The sequence below is a fragment of the Podarcis gaigeae genome, assembly GCF_964106915.1.
Source record: "Podarcis gaigeae genome assembly, chromosome: 6".
Lineage (NCBI taxonomy): Eukaryota > Metazoa > Chordata > Lepidosauria > Squamata > Lacertidae > Podarcis > Podarcis gaigeae.
The window spans coordinates 77,832,720-77,851,707 of NC_139682.1; the positions used below are offsets into that span (position 1 = coordinate 77,832,720).

General features: G+C 42.2%; 1 protein-coding gene across 4 annotated transcripts; it reads left to right on the top strand.

Moving 5' to 3' along the window:
* Positions 1-1,185: 1,185 nt before the first annotated feature.
* On the top strand, positions 1,186-17,665 carry RNPC3 (RNA binding region (RNP1, RRM) containing 3). 4 transcript variants are annotated; one of them, XM_083743468.1, is made up of 15 exons: positions 1,186-1,700; positions 2,527-2,574; positions 3,823-3,941; positions 4,771-4,854; positions 5,671-5,782; positions 8,542-8,610; positions 9,658-9,797; positions 11,255-11,380; positions 11,724-11,860; positions 11,999-12,166; positions 12,378-12,472; positions 12,557-12,615; positions 13,329-13,461; positions 14,639-14,719; positions 16,462-17,665. In XM_083743468.1, exons 1-14 carry the CDS (start codon positions 1,530-1,532, stop codon positions 14,711-14,713), a joined length of 1,536 nt encoding a protein of 511 aa, XP_083599594.1. In that variant the 5' UTR covers positions 1,186-1,529; the 3' UTR covers positions 14,714-14,719; positions 16,462-17,665. The 4 variants fall into 4 exon arrangements, with proteins under 4 accessions (XP_083599594.1, XP_083599595.1, XP_083599593.1 ...); XM_083743469.1 differs by having other exon boundaries at positions 17,437-17,665; XM_083743467.1 differs by having other exon boundaries at positions 14,639-14,715.
* Positions 17,666-18,988: the final 1,323 nt, after the last annotated feature.

An 18,988-nucleotide genomic window follows, 5' to 3' on the forward strand; every position in this document is an offset into this window, starting at 1 on the left:
GCATTTTGGCTTATATATCATGTTACTATTTTAGTGTTTGATGCACACATGGCTAGATTTTGAATAGAAGAGTATGTAACGTTGATGAAGTGATTTCATAGTGCTTTCCACATTTTTAAAATTAAGCTTTCATTCAGGCCAAAGCCTGCCATTCATTCTACAACCTATAGTGACAGATGCCCTCTGTAATTTATGAATAGCTATATAGTGATGATTCAGTCACATTTCTAAATCCACCCCCCCAAAAAAGGTGGAAGAAAACATAGTTACTAGTGAGTTTCTTCTAGCGCATTAAATTCTGAATTACTAGTAAGAAATATGTGCAATGCTATCTTTAACAGAGAGAGCCCTTATGCTGTATCTTATATAAACATCAGCTTCTTTCTTACTTCTAAGGACAGAGAAAAGGCCTAAATTCTATCTACCCCAAATGCCAAGAGGAGGAAAATGGGCACAGCTGTATCTACAGTAGAAAAGAGTGGGACACCTCCCAGGATTCATAATTTTATAGAAGCGTCTAGCAGATTTTGCGACCTTTTAGCCTTTTCTTTTTTGGTTAATTAAAAGCAGTCCCTGATTAATCAGGCAACACATTTTTTTTAAGTCAGTTGTTTTAAATATATCTACAACAGATTGTGCATCATCTGAGAGCACTACGTCTCCACCCTTCATAATTTGGTATGCTGAACGTATGTGGATTGAATCAGTGAATTAATCAAAAAGCTATAAGGATAGATGGATTAAATCAGTAAATTAATCAAAAAGCCATGAAGATAGATCGGCTGGAAATTTATTTAAAAGCCTTTGTTTAACAGCCTTTGATCAGATGAATAACGTTAAAGGTTTACTGCGTGTCCACAAAAAAAATAGAAGCAAGACCCGCACAGCATCAGTTTCAAAATCTACTGAAGCAACGAGCGATGGTTTTTTGTTTCTCAGCCTTGGGTCCCCAGCTGTTGTTGGACAACAACTCCCATCACCCCTGATCGTTGATACTGCTTGCTAAGGGTCATGGGAGTTGTAGCCCAACAATAGGTGGGTGGGGGAGCCTAAGTTTGAGAAACAGAGAAGGCTGGAAACCGACCTGAAGCCGCTTTGCTTTACTACCGCCAGCACTTGAACACCACCTCCCTTTCCCCTACAGCGCATGCCCAATCCAAAGGGCATCTAGAGAAACAGTTTAAACTTCCGGTACTAAACTGAACGCAGGCATCAGCCATGAACACTCTGTGGGCATCATTAGACACTCTATAAACAACTTCTTCTTTTTCTTCTTCATCATCATCATCATCACTGACACAAGCGAAAAGTCTTCCGCTCGCCTGCTATCAAAGAGCAAAGCAGCCCTCCACTTCGATTGACTACCGCAGTTCTTCATCGAAAGAGCGACGGGACGCTCCCTTTGGTCCTCGCCCTCCTGAGGACGCCTTCACTCTCGCGAGGTTACCACTTCTCCCACCCGTTCCTCCGAGGTTTTCCTTCCCGGCGGCTGCTGCAGTGCGCATGCTCAGTCCGTGCGGCGAGGCGTCATGGCGGCGCCCAGCTCGGAGCAGACGGCCAGGCCGCCGCGGCCGGGGAGAAGCGGGCGGATCCTGCTAGTGCGGCACCTCCCCGCCTCGCTGACGGCTTCGGAGAAGGAGAGTTTGCTGAGGCACTTCGGGGCCGCTTCCGTGCGGGTCCTGTCCGACCGCGGGAGGCTGGTAGGGAAGGCGCGGCTGGGGCGGGCGGGCGGCCGAGGCGTGAAATGCCGCCCTCGGGAGACTTCTGCCGCCTGAGGCAGCCGCGAGGCCAGAGCCGCCTCTGGCGTTAGGCAGACTGAGGCAACTGCCTTGGGCGGCAGAAGAAGCTTCTACGGCGGCAGAACCAGTGCCGGATTTACGTATAAGCTAAACAAGCTATAGCTTAGGGCCCCACTCTCTTGTGCCTCCCCCCCATATACTTCTTCTTAATTGTATTTCAGTTCAACAATTACTTTGAGAAAATACATATTTTGTTATGGGCAAATGGCTTTAGATACCTATTAGGTCCATAAATAACCATACAGCATATATTCAACGCAAAAAACAGCAACAATTTGTTGTTGACAAAGGACAGCTGGACATATGAAGGGCCCCATTACCTTCAATAGCTTAGGGCCTCATCAAACCTAAAATCCGGCCCTGATTGTGATGTTAACGCTGAGAATTGCCCTGTAATCTACAGTTATAGGGCAGCACAGAAATTTAATAAATAATACTAACACACTTGTTTGGATACACACACACTTTGACCATTTGCTAACATTGGCACGTGTATTTATTGAATCAAATAAATACAAATACTGATTCCACATCTTAGACTCTCTTTCTTGGTGTTCCAGTTCTAACAAGGGGAGGAGAAAGAAAGATGGTTGCCCTTCCTGCTTTGCCTTTAGGTGCAGCCACATTCATGTTTAAAAAATCTGCAATACATTGGATAATTTGTGTTAAATGTTCTCTCTGCTTATATTGGAAAATCAACGTTTGGCATGTTCTTTCCCCTCCTCAGAAACACACTGCTTTTGCTACTTTTCCAAATGAAAATGCAGCTACTCAGGTGTGTATTTGAGACCATTACAGAACTTTGTTCTTTTATTTCTTTTTTTGCTGTAGTGTTCTATGGCTGTAGGTCAAGAGGTCTGCCTTTCAATACAAAAACAAAGTGATGAAGATAAGTCTAAGGCTGCAGTCTTAACCCTGTTTACTTGGGAGTAAACCCCATTGATTTCAATGAGATTTATTTCTGAGGATTGCGTTGTATGGCTGTGATTGTTTGTATATCTACTTAGAATAAACTCCATTAAGATTGGAGGGAGGACTTGCTTAAGAGCATTCATGCTTGAATAAGATTCCTCCAAAATGCTTTAGATAATTACATATTTAGGTGTTGTTAGAAAACAGCAAGGACACTTTAGCAAATGAATATTAACTGTTAGCATAAAGACAACAGAGTATGGTACTGATGACTGTGTGTACATATTAGATGCTAATATTAAAACAGGCCTGATTAACTTGTAAATGTGCAAATGCAGGCCACCCGCTAAGTGTTCAAGATGTAGAGCAAGCTTCCTCAAACTCGGCCCTCCAGATGTTTTGTGACTACAATTCCCATCATCCCTGACCACTGGTCCTGCTAGCTAGGGATCATGGGAGTTGTAGGCCAAAAACATCAGGAGGGCTGAGTCTGAGGAAGCCTGCTGTAGAGAAACAGAAAATATATTGAGTTGCTTAGCTTTATATTTTACAGCTCTTTCTGTATTAAGATGACACACATTCTGTTGTCATCTTAACTTTGCCTCTCCTAACTTCTATCTTCTATCTAACTTAAAATTGTAAAATCCCTGGAGTAGGAAATTTATAAAATATATGCATATTGGCCCCATATAAACCACAAATCTATGTAACCTACATTATCGGAACAGAAGTGTACATTTCAGTGTCCAGTTCAAGAACTAGCAAGAAAGCAGTTAAATCCTATAGTCATTAACAGTGCAATTTTATGCATGTGTAGCAAGTCTTTTCTGCAACTAGAAGTAATTCTCACTGATCTTCAGCATGCCTTTCTCGCTGGTAAGTTGGTATAAAATTGTAGGCAACGGTCGGGACATTATCCGTTTTGGTCATTAAGATGGATTAAATGGAAAGTTGTTGCTCTTCCCCCAAACAAACTTTCTCTCCATGTTGCTTAGTTTTTAGGCAAAGTAAATTGCAAGGCGGGAGAAGAAAGGAATAAACCGAGAGGTTGATGGGTCAGAGTGCATTTTAAATGTTAGTTGATTTAACTGCATGTTGTGTTCAATTGAAGGCTTTATCGAGATTGCATCAGCTGAACCTTCTAGGCCACACTCTGGTAGTTGAATATGCAAAGGACCAAGACAGTGTTTGTGCACTTAGCCAATCTTCTGAAAGTGAGAAGGACAAAAGGTATGTAGATGCTTCTGTAATTTTCAAATTCAGTGGGCTTATAAAATATTTCTAAGATTCTTGAAAATATTTTCCAAAACCACCTTCTTCAAACTTTGCTGTGGTGGATACAGGAGGATCCAGATTGTTTCTTTAGATCCCATTGTATTAATACTGTAGATCTGAAGTGCAAGAAGTAAGTACTAGTGAATGCAGTAGGACTTCCAAGTAAGTGGGGTTCAGATTACAGCCTTATTTGGGCTAGGTTCCTGTGGTTACATAGCAGATACGCTTTTCCATTCTGTTTTACCGTGTGACCATCATACTTGGCAGATCTTGACCCATTCAAAGATAAATTTTGGTTAGATTGTCTAGGACTGGGACAGAAGAAGTTAGGAGCGTATCTGCCACAAAGACAATTCTGTTTGATTTTTTTTCACTGAGCAAACATAGGAAGGGAAGAGAACTGAGCAGAATCAAAAATGCAGATTTTTACATATATGGATTCATCTTATTCATCACCTTTATTGGAATATAAATTACGGCTACTTCACAGAATTCAGCAATTGAACAAAATAGATTTGAGTGGGGATTGATATTTATGAGCCAAAATTAGAGTTATGACTTTATAGAAACTTCCATATCTAGTCATTTATGTTGTGTTATGTTTACCCCTATTACTATTGTCCTTCATTTAGATAAAAACGAGTAAAGAATGAACAACAACAAATTTTATTGGTGGCTCTTTTTTTTAATGCACTTTTTGTCCAAACACAGTGGAGTTCATTTACAGTTAGGGTTATTTCAACATACCTCATAATGTAGTAGATTGCTCTTGTGTGTGTTTTAGCCTTGAAGAACCAGTGAAAGAAGAGAAAGAACAGAAAGATCTAGGCTGCCTGAAGATAGAAAGTGGAATTGCTCCTAGCCATGGGTTAGTACTTGAGTTCTGATTTTGTATACAAAAATTGTTGTTGAATCCTGGCCTGTAAACCATTTGTGAACATGTTTAGGCAAACCTATGAGAGAGCAGTAATATTTTCTTAACTTGGTTTCCAAGAATGAATCGCATCCTCTCTGTTCCTACAATTATATCACTACCCTTTTCTCAGTATGTTTTTTTCCTGCTACTGACAACAATATAAGTAGCTAACCTGCAGTTTGTCAGATGCTGTTTACCTCCAACTCCCATTGGCCCCAGTCAGTAAGCGATAGTTCAGAGTTCAGCAACATTGGGAGAACCAATGTTAGATACTTGTATGGACATGGAACTTTCAGTAGATGTGATAAGCAACAGAGCAGATTTGTGTGCTAAAAAGATTGCCACACTTAGTTTTCTGAGGGCTCCACAAACCTCTGTCTGGTATTTAAGAGCTACTACGAGTGTGTAGCAGCTTGCTCACGCACATTTTTTCCTACTGCGTATTTGCACTGGGTAAGGGTTAGGCCAGGTGACCTCCCAGTTCTATGATCAACATGCTTTTGAAATTCCCTTTAGTTTCAAATGTCTCCTGTAGTGTTGGGGGCTGCTGTTCAACAAAGAGAAGCATTACAATCCCGTGGTTGGTAAATATTTTTATTAATCCCTGGATATCACGGATATCTCATGTTTCAGAATTGCTGGTATGTGAGCTAAGGGTTTCTTTGTTTGGTGCTTTTAAACTCTAAATATTGAACTCTTCTGCATAGTGAAGCTTTTTTTTTTAATAGGTTTGAATTGTTTCTAAGGTTGGTTTGTTTCCCCTCACAGGTTAACTTTCCCTATAAATTCTTGCCTCAAATATCGATACCCCCCGCCTTCCAGTACAATCCTAGCCAACATAGCAAATGCCTTGGCAAGTGTGCCTAAGTTTTATGTGCAGGTAAGTGTAGATCCCCTTCCCCAACCTGAATTCAATACATAAACCTTATACTTATTAGTATGGTATTGCCGAATTGTTATTTTAAGCAGCTGTAAATTACTGACTAGGGCTTATGTCCTGTATCTGCTTCTTTGAAATAAGCTCCATTGATCTCAGTGGGACTTGCTTTTGTATAGGATTCTGCTGTGAATGTTGCATCGCTCCACTCCTATTTGAGTTTGTAGTGGCATCAGTTAATTTGAAAGTGACTGCAAAGGACCTCACAAAGACTTTCAGTATGAGTTATTGGATCACCTTTAGCAGTAAGAATATTTTTAGTATGTTCTCATAAGCACTGTTTTCAGCCGTCAAAGCTATAAGCTATGGTCTGAAGGTACCATGCAGCTACCACCTTGCTCAATATATGCATGTCTATCAGTGCCTGAATGGATTACTTGCTTTGGGATTATATGTGTGCCATCATGGATTCCATGGCAGAAGTAGGTAGGATATGCATGTTCATTGTAGAATCTAGGGGTGGTATTCAGCTAAGTTTTACTCAGTGTATTAAATGACAAATCACACGGTTCTTTAAAATTTCTTTCTGACCATTTTTTTTAAAATGGCAAACTTCTAGTCCATACTTTTAGATGCTTGGAAGTATGTAACCATATTTTCAAATGTGTCCAAACTAGTTGATATTGTTTTACTGCCTAGGTCAAGATTTTACACCCTTTCTGTTATAATTGTTGTACATATATCTCACTGTATCGCCAAATTATTTTATCCCAGTATCCCATCTCCCTGTGAGAAAAAAGTCCTTAAATAAATCACATTAGGTAGATATATTAAATCTAGTTCTGTCTGGCAAGCACAACTTATTTTAACTTGTAGAATTATTCATTTTTATGGTTCCAGAATTTTATGTCATGTATTCTACTCACTATTGATCCAGAGTAGAACTATTGATCCAGAGTAGTAAAAACTCTGCATACTATGTACAGTGGTGCCCCGCAAGACGAACGCCTCGCAAGACGAAAAACCCGCTAGACGAAAGGGTTTTCCGTTTTGGAGGCGCTTCGCAAAACGAATTTCCCTATGGGCTTGCTTCGCAAGAAGAAAGCCCATAGGGAAATCTCCAGGGACCTCTTTTAAATGCTAGCGGTGGGGAGCAAAGCCTTTCCCCCCCCCCTCCAGCCTTCAGAAGAGGTCCAGGAAGGCCGGCGGGGGCCGAAAGGCTTTGCTCCCCACCGCCAGCATTTTAAAAGCAGTCCGGGATAGCAGGGAAGCGCTTCCCGCTATCCCGGATGGCTTTTGAAGGCAGGCGGGGGGGAGCAAAGACTTTTGCCCCCCGCCCGCCTTCAGAAGAGGTCCTGGACCTCTTTTGAAGGCCGGCGGGGGGCAAAAGTCTTTGCTCCCCCCTGCCTGCCTTCCCGGGAGAGCGGAGAAACGCGGCCTTTGAAGGCAGGCGGGGGGGGGAGCAAAGACTGGACCTCTTCTGAAGGCTGGCGGGGGGCAAAAGTCTTTGTCCCCCCTGCCTGCCTTCCCGGGGGCTTTTAAATCGCCCCGGGACAGCGAAGAATTCCTCCGCTGTCCCGGGGCGATTTTAAAATGCTCCCGGACGGCTTTTGAAGGCAGGCGGGGGGCAAAAGTCTTTGTCCCCCCTGCCTGCCTTCCCGGGGGCTTTTAAATTGCCCCGGGACAGCGGAGAATTCCTTCGCTGTCCCGGGGCGATTTTAAAATGCTCCCGGACAGCTTTTGAAGGCAGGTGGGGGGGAGCAAAGACTTTTGCCCCCCACCCGCCTTCAGAAGAGATCCTGTACCTCTTCTGAAGGCTGGCGGGGGGCAAAAGTCTTTGCACCCCCTTGCCTGCCTTCCCGGGAGCTTTTAAATCGCCCCGGGACAGCGGAGAATTCCTCTCCGCCCGCCAGCATTTTAAGATTGCCCCGGACAGCGGAGAAGTCCTCCGCTGTCCCGGGGTTTTTAAAATGCTGGCGGGCGGCAGTGAAGGCTTCGCTGCTGCCCGCCAGCATTTTAAAATCGCCCTGGGACAGCGGAGAAATCTCCGCTGTCCCGGGAAGGCAGGCGGGGGGGAAGCAAAGGCTTTTGCCCCCCGCCGGCCTTCAGAAGAGGTCGGGGGACAGACTGTCCCCGGACCTGGTCTGAAGGCGGTTTCCATAGGAACGCGTTGATTGATTTTCAATGCATTCCTATGGGAAACCGTGCTTCGCAAGACGAAAAATTCACAAGACGAAAATACTTGCGGAACGAATTAATTTCGTCTTGCGAGGCATCACTGTGCAGAACACCACACCAGATGGAAAGAGAGAGAAACCCAGGCTCCTTCTGGCCTCTTTTTATAGACAGCATCACCTTGACAGAAAAAGATAAGAGAACCAGTTTAAGCCAGCTGTATGCAGCTTCTTTGAAGGAATAACCCAAACATCATTAACCTTCTGCTTGTTTCTTTCACACAGAGAAGCTTCCAGAACCCTCTTGAATTAATTAGAATAGGAAAGATCTCTGCACATCAGATCAATACTTTCTGTACTAAGAAATGCAAACTGACATTTTAATCTTCAGATGAAATATTTCCTGCCCATTAGCTATGGGAAATATAAAACCATTATAAAATACGCAAGAAGTTTTGGTTTATGCAGAATACTTGAACGGTTGTGGCAAGGATAATATTCGTCCCATGACAATTAATGGCATGTTTACTCAAGTATTCATATTTGAGTACTTTGAGAAGATGCTAAGTTGCTCTTGTTATCTTTCAGGTTTTGCATCTTATGAACAAAATGAATCTTCCCCCTCCCTTTGGGCCAGTTACTCCTCGACCTCCTATGGTATGAAACTGTTATTACTTGAAGCACTGTGAATAAATGCAACATTGTACAATGGTACCTCGGGTTACAGACACCTCGGGTTACAAATACCTTGGGTTACAGACTCTGCTAACTTGGAAGTAGTACCTCAGGTTAAGAACTGTACCTCAGAATGAGAACAGAAATCGCGCGCCGGTGGCAATGGGAGGCCCCATCAGCTAAAATGGTACCTCAGGTTAAGAACGGTTTCAGGTTAAGAGTGGACCTCCGGAACAAATTAAGTTCATAACCAGAGGTACTACTGTATTTATAGTTTTAAGATACCCCTTTCTTTAACATTTTTGGCTAGGATCCAAGTGGGAGTGTGAACCTAGTGGAATTTTTGGCTTTCCCCCCTTCAACGGCTGATTATCGTGCCATATCAAACTGCTTTTGCAACTCCTCAGTTAGAAGTGTCACTCCATCTTTGGGTCCTGTTCTTCATTATCAAGTGGACCATAAAAGGTGTGCTTTGAAAAATAAAAAGGGAATTTCCTATCATTACTGAAATATAAGTTCAATATATTGAGTTGTATATTGACTCTTAGAAGAAAGAGAAGAAGAAGAGATGCAATTGATGTAGTCAAACTCTGTACTCGAGATCTGCTAAAGCATATTGTCCATCCCTCACAACAGCTAAATCTGCACTTTACATTGTGGTTACCCCACGTTCTGTTGGTACAATGGTGGGATAAATTGCACATGGATACATAAATATTCTTAACCTTGTTCTTTCCACAGTCTCCACTCTTGACCCATATTTCCTGGGTGTGCTGCAGGAATGATGCAGTAGCTATGGCCTTTTGTCCAAACCCTTTCTTATCACTGCCCACAAGAGGGTATGTGATAAAATAATGTCAATCACTAGACTGTGGCGCAGAACACTTGCTTGTTGAGTATACTATATATATTCTCTCTCTCTCTCTCTCTCTCTCTCTCTCACTCACACACACACACACACACACACTCGCATTTGAACTGTTAACAACTGAAATACCAAAAAGGTTGTACATTTTATTCTTCCTTTAGTATGAAGAGTATATCCCTTTACCGCCTCCTATTCCCCCTCTGCCTCCTGAGGAACCTCCTTTGCCTGAAGAGGAGGACAGTCAGGACTCGAGCAAAGATGAATCTGAGTATGAAAGTGCTGATGAAGAGGAAAAAGAAAGGTTAGTGATATTTTGTAGCCTGCTGCTCCCTGCGTAAAGGTTGGTGTCCTTGTTTTTCTCTGCCTGCAATGAGTTAGTGATATTTTGCAGTCAGAAGAAGAAGAAGAAGAAGCCATCGCCACCCACCTGACTGGGTTTCCACAGCCACTCTGGCTGGCTCCCAACAAAATAAAACTGCAAATAGTTAAACTATGGGATTGGAATCCATAGTTTAGGAATTGCCTGTTCCTTAGTAATCAATGTCTCTGTTTCTTTCTTTCTTGAATACATAGCAGTAACATAGAAGCCCACTTTAGTACGAGCTATGGAGAGACTGCTAGATTTCTTTTATCAAGCAGTAAATATATTTTCAACTAATTTTAAACCTTGCTAAAAGTATTTCAAAAGTATATTTTAACCATAATTGAGTATCAATTAATTGATAGCCAGTGTGGTGTAGGAGTTAAGAGCGGTAGCCTCGTAAGCTGATGAAGCGGGTTCACGTCCCTGCTCCTCCACCTGCAGCTGCTGGGTGACCTTGGGCTAGTCACACATCTCTGAAGTCTCTCAGCCCCACTCACCTCACAGAGTGTTTGTTGTGGGGGGGGGGAGGGAAAGGAGATTCCTTCAGGTAGTGATAAAGCGGGATATCAAATCCAAACTCTTCTATCAATGTAGGGTTGTTTTGTTTTGTTTTGTTCTTTTTAAAAAATACTCTTCTCTGCATTTTGTGTGGTGCTTCCGCCAAATACTTACATCTCGTATCCATTAAATATACGGCCTTGCCCTTGAAGACCTATAGAGCATGGACTCAACTGGTGTAATTCAAAGAAGTGAATGGGTAGGGAAAGCATACCTCACCTTTAACTTGATAGGGGTTAATTTGGTCTGTAGACCCGCAAAATTGATCTTGATTTCAGATGCCCCCTTCTTCCCATCCCTTTCTTATAGCAAGTTTAGATCTGAGAAATAGCCACTTCCCTTCCTGTGTGGTGAGGTTTGAGCTTCACTGCACTTCATCAGCACATTATCCAAAGGAGACAGCTGCTCTGGCTGCTACTTCTCTTTCATTTACCAGACTCCTCTTAGGGCAGTGTTGTGTGTTACCCAATCATTTCTCCCCAGTTCTCCGTCTACCAGCAGCAATTCTCAAACCTGTGGGTCCCCAGATGTTGTTGGACTACAACTCCCATCATTCCTGAGCTCTGGCCTGGCTAGCTAGGGGTGATGGGAGTTGTAGTTCAACAACATCTGGGGACCCACAGGCTGAGAAAGGCTGGTCTACCAGGGTTAAGGGTGGAAGAAATGGCAGGATAGCCAACATCAGCTTGTCTGCAGCAGTCTTCTTTTAAAAGCCAAACTCTGAGGGGGCGGGGAGAGGTTTGTTTCATTGATAAGTTTAACTATTCCCCCCCCCCCCATATTTTCTGTTGAAATACCTTTTTTCCAATAAAGTATTCAATATGTTAATAATTCAGATTTACAAAGCTGATGGAATTGGCAACCCTCCAACCCAAACGACGGATCCCAACAAAGCCGCACCGTACGAGAAAAAGGAGAAAGATCAAAGACTTATTAAATGTCTCCCAGCTTGCTTCCCACAGGTATGGATATATGAGTATTGAATGTGGATCATTGCTATGTAATGAGTACTTAGTTTGCACTTCCTTTGAGATACCTTGAGAAATTACCTGACTGAACTGTCAGAATTATTCAGGAAGCAAAAATATAGATTGTCCAGCGGTGTGATTGTGTATAGCACTATATTGTAAGAAAAAAACAGTATTACCAGAATATTGCTTACAACTCTTACCTGTAACGAACTTAGCAACCCTGTTTGCAATCCCTTTAAAGAAATGTAAAATCATTAAGGAGTAAACAATTCTGTGCATAATCTTTCTTGTAAAGAAGCTTTAAATGAAGCTTTAATGTTGTCTTTTTGAACAGCAATTTGCACCCAGCCCTGTCGCCTTCAGATGTGTTTGAGCAGCCACACCCTGTAGGTCTCAAAAAAATTGAATTTCACATATCTTCAGAGAGCCCTGGCATTCTTCAGAAAAGCTTGGCGGAGCAGCAAAACAATGGTATGCTGTGTGTGTCAACTAAAACGTGTTTATATGTACATGAATTGTAGCACATTATCTTGTATTTAATTTGGTTGAGGTCACTTGTGTCTCAGGATCACGTCCCAACTAAACGTTCTCTGTGTTTAATTGTCTTAGACATCTATGCAGCCATTGATGAAATATCTGGTGAAGGATTTGGAAAAATCTTACCCGCTCTCCGTTCCAGTCATAAAGAAGAGACAGAAGAGGAAGAAGAAGACGACGAAATACCTTCGGAATTTGTTTCTAAAAGAGAGCTAGAAAAAGGCAGAGTCTCCCATAAAGGTGATTTTATTACCATTAATGTATTTTTATGACACGCAATGAGGATGTTGCTTTATTTAAATGTGATGAGCTTGTTTGGCTATATTGCTTAGTTGATTTGGGTTTTTTCACATCAAATATACATTCTGTTGAGAATCAGCTTTAATTATTTAATTAAGCCTATTTTCTAAAATGGAGATTACAGCTATATATTTTTCTTTCTGTGCTCAAGAAATGGAAACTCTTGCTGTCTTCAGAAATTATGAGCCTGGTGAGCCAAATTGTAGAATTTACGTGAAGAATCTTTCTAAACAAGTTCAAGAAAGGGTAAGTGGGAATTGAGCAGAAAGTGTTTGGTTCCTTCCACAGAAGTAGCTAACTCTTCCTGCTCTGCTTTTATTTAAATCCCAGGATTTGAAGTTTATCTTTGGAAGATACGTTGACTTTTCATCAGAAACTGAACGTATAATGTAAGTGATGGCTGGGTGACTTCTTCCGTAGGTTGAGCCGCTCTTGACTTGGTGAGCCAAATGATATATCCATGAACTTGTATGTTTCCACCTATTTTCCAGTAGAGGAGTCCAGCACCCTTTTTAATGAAAGACTATAGTGAGGATCATAGAGGATAATGAAACATTAGGATTGAGAGCAGCAGGGTGGGCATGGGGAGGGCCTATACTACTTGTGACAATAGAGAGAGAAGAAGCCACTGGGGTGTAGAAGGAGAGAGTCAAGTCAGAGAAATGTGGCTGAGAAAGTGAGATTGTGGGAAGGGATAAATTGTGCACTGGAAAAAAATAGGGCATGGAGAAAGGAATTAGGAGAATTGGGAAGATAGCTAAGGATGTTGCAAAGGAGGGGTGTGGGAAAGAGAGTAGACATGTACCAAGTGAGGATGCTGTTCTTTTAAGAGAACTGTAATTCTATTACAGAATGTTGTTCTAGTAACAGAACTGCAATTTTATTCCATGGGTGCCACAGCTTGGGAAGCTGAAATGTATAGTGATGTATCAGAAGATACCTGTTTTGTCAGAATCGGGCAAGAACCTGAGCAGGCTGTTTGTACAGCAGGACTCTTCTGTAGTCCTATTGAGAACTACTGAAACAAATCATGGCTCCTTCCTTCATCTGTCGCGATATGTACTGGGCAGCTGAAGCATTTACGTCTTGCAATTTATCCTAGGTTTGATATACGCTTAATGAAAGAAGGCCGTATGAAAGGACAAGCATTTGTTGGGCTTCCCAATGAAGGAGCAGCTGCAAAAGCTTTGAAAGAAGTCAATGGATATGTTTTATTTGACAAGCCTATGGTGGTCGTATCCTTTTCTTAAAAAAAAAAAAGCTTTCCATTTCATTTTCAGTTAAATATTGGGCCTGCTTTTAGAATCTTGCTTTTGGTAGCAAGGTTTCTATGCAAATTATTTGTCCCCATTTAAATTGTAGGCAAACAGAAGACATGGTTGTCGCAGCGCAGGTGAGAGGGAGGGGAGCGAACCAGCTAGCAGAGTCCCTCACTCATTTGCCCTTTTCCTGTGTTCCTCAGCCCTCTCCACTGCCACCAAAGGAATACACTTATTTTCCTGGCTGCCTTCGCTAAAACAGCCCTCAAACTTTTGTCTCCTATGTAGTTCTCTACAGCCAGCTTCTTGTACTGGGTTGAGTGGAACCCAGTGAAGTCATGGAGTGAAAATCAAGGGCAGGCACAGGCAAACTCTGCCCGTCCAGATGTTTGGGACTACAACTCCCATCATCCCTAGCTAACAGGACCAGTGGTCAGGGATGATGGGAATTGTAGTCCCAAACATCGGGAGGGCCAGAGTTTGCCTACGCCTGATCAAGGCAATCAAACCATCCACAAATTTTGTTTTTTTTGCTTTTAAAAAATGGAAAACCAGTTATTAAAACAGCTACTGGCCCATTTTGCACATGACAGTGAGCCAGGGCTGCTGAACCTGTTGGACTCCCAATGCACATCAGCCTCAGCCAACATGGCCAGTGGTCAGGAATGATGGGAGTCACAGTCCAGAAATAGCTGGAGGGGGCCACAGCTCCCACCTCTGTAGTAAGCCATAGTCAGAAATAAACCATAGCTTATCATGAACAAAAGTGTATTAGTGCATGCTGCTCATTGTCTCCTGCTTCACATACACCCCTCCAACTCCACCCACCACTCCAGTCTCTTCTCCATTCCTCTTTCCGGCTCCACAATGTCTTGGTTCTGGTTGCATCAACACAGCAACAATTATTTTAACATAAATCTTTCTCTGCAGCACTAAGAAGGCAAAGTGAGGTAGGTTTTTCTCCCATCTCCAGCTGAGGTGGTCTAACAAGCTTTTTGAGTTTTAATAAATAGAGATTAAGAAGTATCGTAATTTTGTGATGCTTTTGTGTCCCATAGTCTTTGTTTCTTGCATCCCCCCCCCCCCCCGCTGCTTATAAATTGTTCTTGTTAAAGCTTGCCGCCAAGACTTTTATTCCTTAATAAAATCCAAGCAATTTGCTCGATCCGCGAGACCAAAGCCGGATCCCAAAGAGGAAAGGAGAAAAGATAAGGGGAGAAGACCCTGAAGGTAAGTAAACTCCCTTGTATTCCATTTTGCCCTCCTAGCTTAAAAAAAATGCAAAACACAGAGAGCATGGCTTCATTGCCTCTGAAGTGGTGAACCTGACTTAGACTTGACTTAGAAAACTAGGTGGTGAGATGCGTTCCCCACTAGCCTCCTTCCTGATGCGCCAACTTTTGATGTGCAACAGCAATCTCCTTGTGTGGGCAACGTTCCATCAATGTGTCATTGAAGCGGCACAATCCAGACACAGGTTTGCTTTCTGGTGACAAACAGGCCTTGACCACCAACACGAGCTGGTTTAATAAAAGACTTCTAACTTCTGCTTGATCAACACAGCAGCACGTTTTTTCTTTCTGGCTGAGAATTTTTTTATAAATATAACCTTTTGCATTCATTGTGTCATCAGTTATAGAATGTCAGAGCGCAAACGAATTTGGCCTTTGGGCTCCTCTTCCACTGTTCTCCTAGAACTGTGGGGTCTCTGGCCCTTGATCTAAGATCAAGTTGTATGGCTGCTATAATCGCTTTGTTATCATTTATGATACTGCATATTTTATGTTTGTAAACTGCCCCTAGGATTTAGTTTCTTGAAGATGCAATAACTAACAGCAGGTGGCCCTAGACACAGATGCCCATTCATTTTAAAAAAGACACATCTAGCCAGTCGAGTATGCTTGTAGTATTGCAAATGACCATCTGGAGGCAAATCGGAGTGTTGGTTTTGAGTGTTTTCATCCATATTTTCCAGTAATCACAACGTTCGTTTTTGTTTACCAGCCTGAATTGCTGGTGGTCATAGATGGGGAAAAAACTGGCAAATTGCAGGTTGAGCACGCTGCTGAAGTTTGACCTTTATAAATAAAATTACATTCTGTTGTGTTACTGGCTTCCGTAACCCTGTATCCTTTGCTAAAGCGATTGTATAATTTCCATCAGTTGTTTAGCAAAAATAGCTACAGATGAAAATAATGTATCCATTGCATTGCAGTGTCTTTTTAAAGACGGATATTTCTTATTGCTGGGGTCCTGTAGCTTTGGTAGCCAGTCAGAAATTGTGCTTGCCCTCCTTCTGAAGGGGGAGGCACAGATTCTCAACTTTGACTTTCTTTGGCTCTGCATAACAGCAGAGGCAAGTTTCTGTCTCCTTCCAAGTTTGTCTCTCTCCAAGGATCAGTGCAAGATTGGAGAAATCCTCTTTTTTCTCTCCTCCTCTGATCTCACCAGAATAGCAAATGTGCAGCACAGTGCCATAAGCAGGAGATAAGCTCCACTCAAGGAATACGAATGTTACAAAAACCACTCTTTCCCGATTGGTTTTTATGCTTAAAAAAGAGCAAAAGTAGCAGACAAAAGTTGTCTCATGATAAGTGGCCTCCTGATGCATCATTTCCCATATAATATTTTTAACAGATATATTTGTTATGGCTGGGTAGCCAGCAGAATTGTAGCGGGACCATGCTAATACATTCTAGCGCTGGCTAACTTCTAGCAAAAACTACACTGGAGACAGAAATGCTTAGCTTTTGAACATGGCAAAAAGCCAGAATTCTGGTGCGCATTCTGGCATTGTACTGATCAAATAGTTAATACTATATTCTTTGTATTGGATTCAGAGCTGTTCTCCCGAGTTCCTGGTGCATTTGGTCTGAAGATTTAAAAATGACCACTGTTTTAAAATAGGTAGTCTAAAGAATGAAAGCTGTAACAGAGAATAAAAGGATTAAACCGCATTCTGCTGTTCTTCTTTAGAAACATTCCTGCCTAAATACTGCAGTAATACTGTGTCATGCAAAGTGTATCCTTTCTTGCTGTATCCTTTTTTTGTATATATACATCTTTTTTTTCTAGTAAAAAGTTCTAGTGTTCTCTTAGCAGATCTCTAGTGATAGTTTGTTATTTTACTAAACATAGCCCCTGTTTGTTAACTTACCCATGGAAGTTTATAGCCTTAAAATGTACTTTTAAAAAATTCCTCATATTAACAGTAGCGCAATTTTGGGCTGCCAGGCCTTCAGCAAGTGTAAACCCCTCTGCTTACGTTGGTAGAGTTTTAAATGCTGTTTACCAGCTGAAGATCTGGCCTCAACTCTATATTTTTATCCGTCTTCCAATCTCATGGTGTCCAGAGGAAAACTGCAACACCTCCATAGCAAAGTAATACAATATGCATCTTCAGCTGGTTTTTGTAATCCTCCTTACTGGATAGAGAGCAGCAAGTGAAGCAATATAAATGGAGCAAACTAAATTATCTTCTACTTAGTCTTTCTTGCTGCTTTCTAATTTGTTTTCAGGCCAGCGCCATCTTCTGTATAAGCATTACAGTAAAATACAGCTGTTTCACAGACAGTTTTAGCCTTGGATCCCTTAGAACTCAAAACCACAGCCCTGCAAAAGGAAATGCTCTTTCTATTTAAAGGAGGGGTCTGCATGGGTCCCATCCTGACGGGATGTTGTAGGGCAGTTTTTGCTAACTTTTTTCCTGCAGCCACCCTCTATTGCATTCCATACTCTTCCTAATGGTTCCCCAAACCCCTGGAACAGCTTTTGTTGTTTTTGAGGAAAGACGGATTTGGTAAAAATTCCCTCACTCTCTTTGCTCATAGCGGGAGCAAACTTTTGCTCACAAGCTCTCTGTATCTTAGCCTTAGTTTTTCTTATTATCCAAACTTTTCAGCTTTCTACTTTAGAAATGTGTGTTTTCAATGCGCCTTTAAATCGTTCCAGGTTCGTTTTGAGTTCCCTGTCTTTCAAGCTCTGGGAAGAAGATGCACGGTCAGCCGAACTATTCAACAGTGCGTAAAAGCATTTACCATGTATTTAAAACACAACACAAATGTTCTGCTAACCTTAGGTGTGTTGTGTGCTTTTAAACAATGGAAGACCTTGCAGCAAGTCACATAGTGGATGTGGAAAATGTTTCAATTAAAGATCTAATAAATTATTCACTTTTGCATTGTTTCTGTGTTCTTTTTTCTTTGCCAAAGCATTCATTTTTTTTCACACAGCGAATGACATTCAGTCACCATACCATAACCCTGTTTTCAGCTCAAAAGCATATTCTCTTGTTCTATCACTTCACTTCCCTAAGATACTTGAATAACTGTGCAGATTGGAAGCTTGAGACCCTGAGGCTCGGAGTAGAAAACTCCCCATATTCATTCTTAAAATGGAAGAGGAAGATTCCTGTCAGTGCTTGTCCTACTTCAGAAATGCAAATATTAAAGTGCAGCTGGAATTAAGTTAGGGTGGGACAGACTTGCCCATCCCTATTCCCACATGGATGTTTCAAGGTAGGAAGGAGGGAATAGCTCAGTAGGGCACAGGACTCTTAATCTCAGGGTTGTGGGTTTGAGCCCCACATTGGGCAAAATATTCCTACAATGCAGGGGGGTTAGACTAGATGATCCTTGTGGTCCCTTCCAACTCTACAATTATATGTATCATAGTTTTCGCCCTATAGGACACACTTTTCCCCCCTCCAAAAATGAAGGGGAAATGTGTGTGCGTCCTATGGGGCGAATGCAGGCTTTCGCTGAAGCCTGGAGAGCGAGAGGGGTCGGTGCGCACTGACCCCTCTTGCTCTCCAAGCTTCAGGAAGCTATCCGCAAGCTGTGGGAGAGCTGCACAACTTCCCGCCAGGCTCCCTAGGCTTGCAGATAGCAGCCTGTTCTGGGGGCTGGGGTCGGGGGAAGCTCAGGCTGGGGGGAGGGGAAAATAATTTTTTTTCTTTATTTCCCTCCCAAAAAACTAGGTGCGCCCTATGGGCCGTTGCGCCCTATGGGGCGAAAATTACGGTAGATTATTTTGGCTAATGATGGAGAAATCTTAAGGAAACTGCTCTAAAGCATCACAAATAAATTGAGTATTTGCAAGGTGGAGAGAAGGCCACTTTCTCTTCTTGTTTTAACACACTCTGCAGCTATTCCAAGCATATTTACACTGCATCGCCTCTGCCACACCCTTTAAAAAATATTTTTACAATTGTGCAGTTGTATGTCCAAAGGGCCAGATTATCATTTTTAAAAAATGGCTGCCTCCATGTTGTATCGGTGAGGATAGCTCTCTTTTTGTCCATACAGTGTGGTTTTGTACATAGTTACATGAGAAGTATTTTTACCCAGTAGGGTGGTGGTGGTGAGCTTTGAAGCTGCCCATGCAAAAAGAAGAGGCAACAACGTGGTCCCATCTCCAAAGTGCAACAATTGACTCAGTCCTTGAGAAGGTTGTGTTGTACATTCCTTGCCAAAGATTGGGATTAATGGGATGAAGGAGGGAG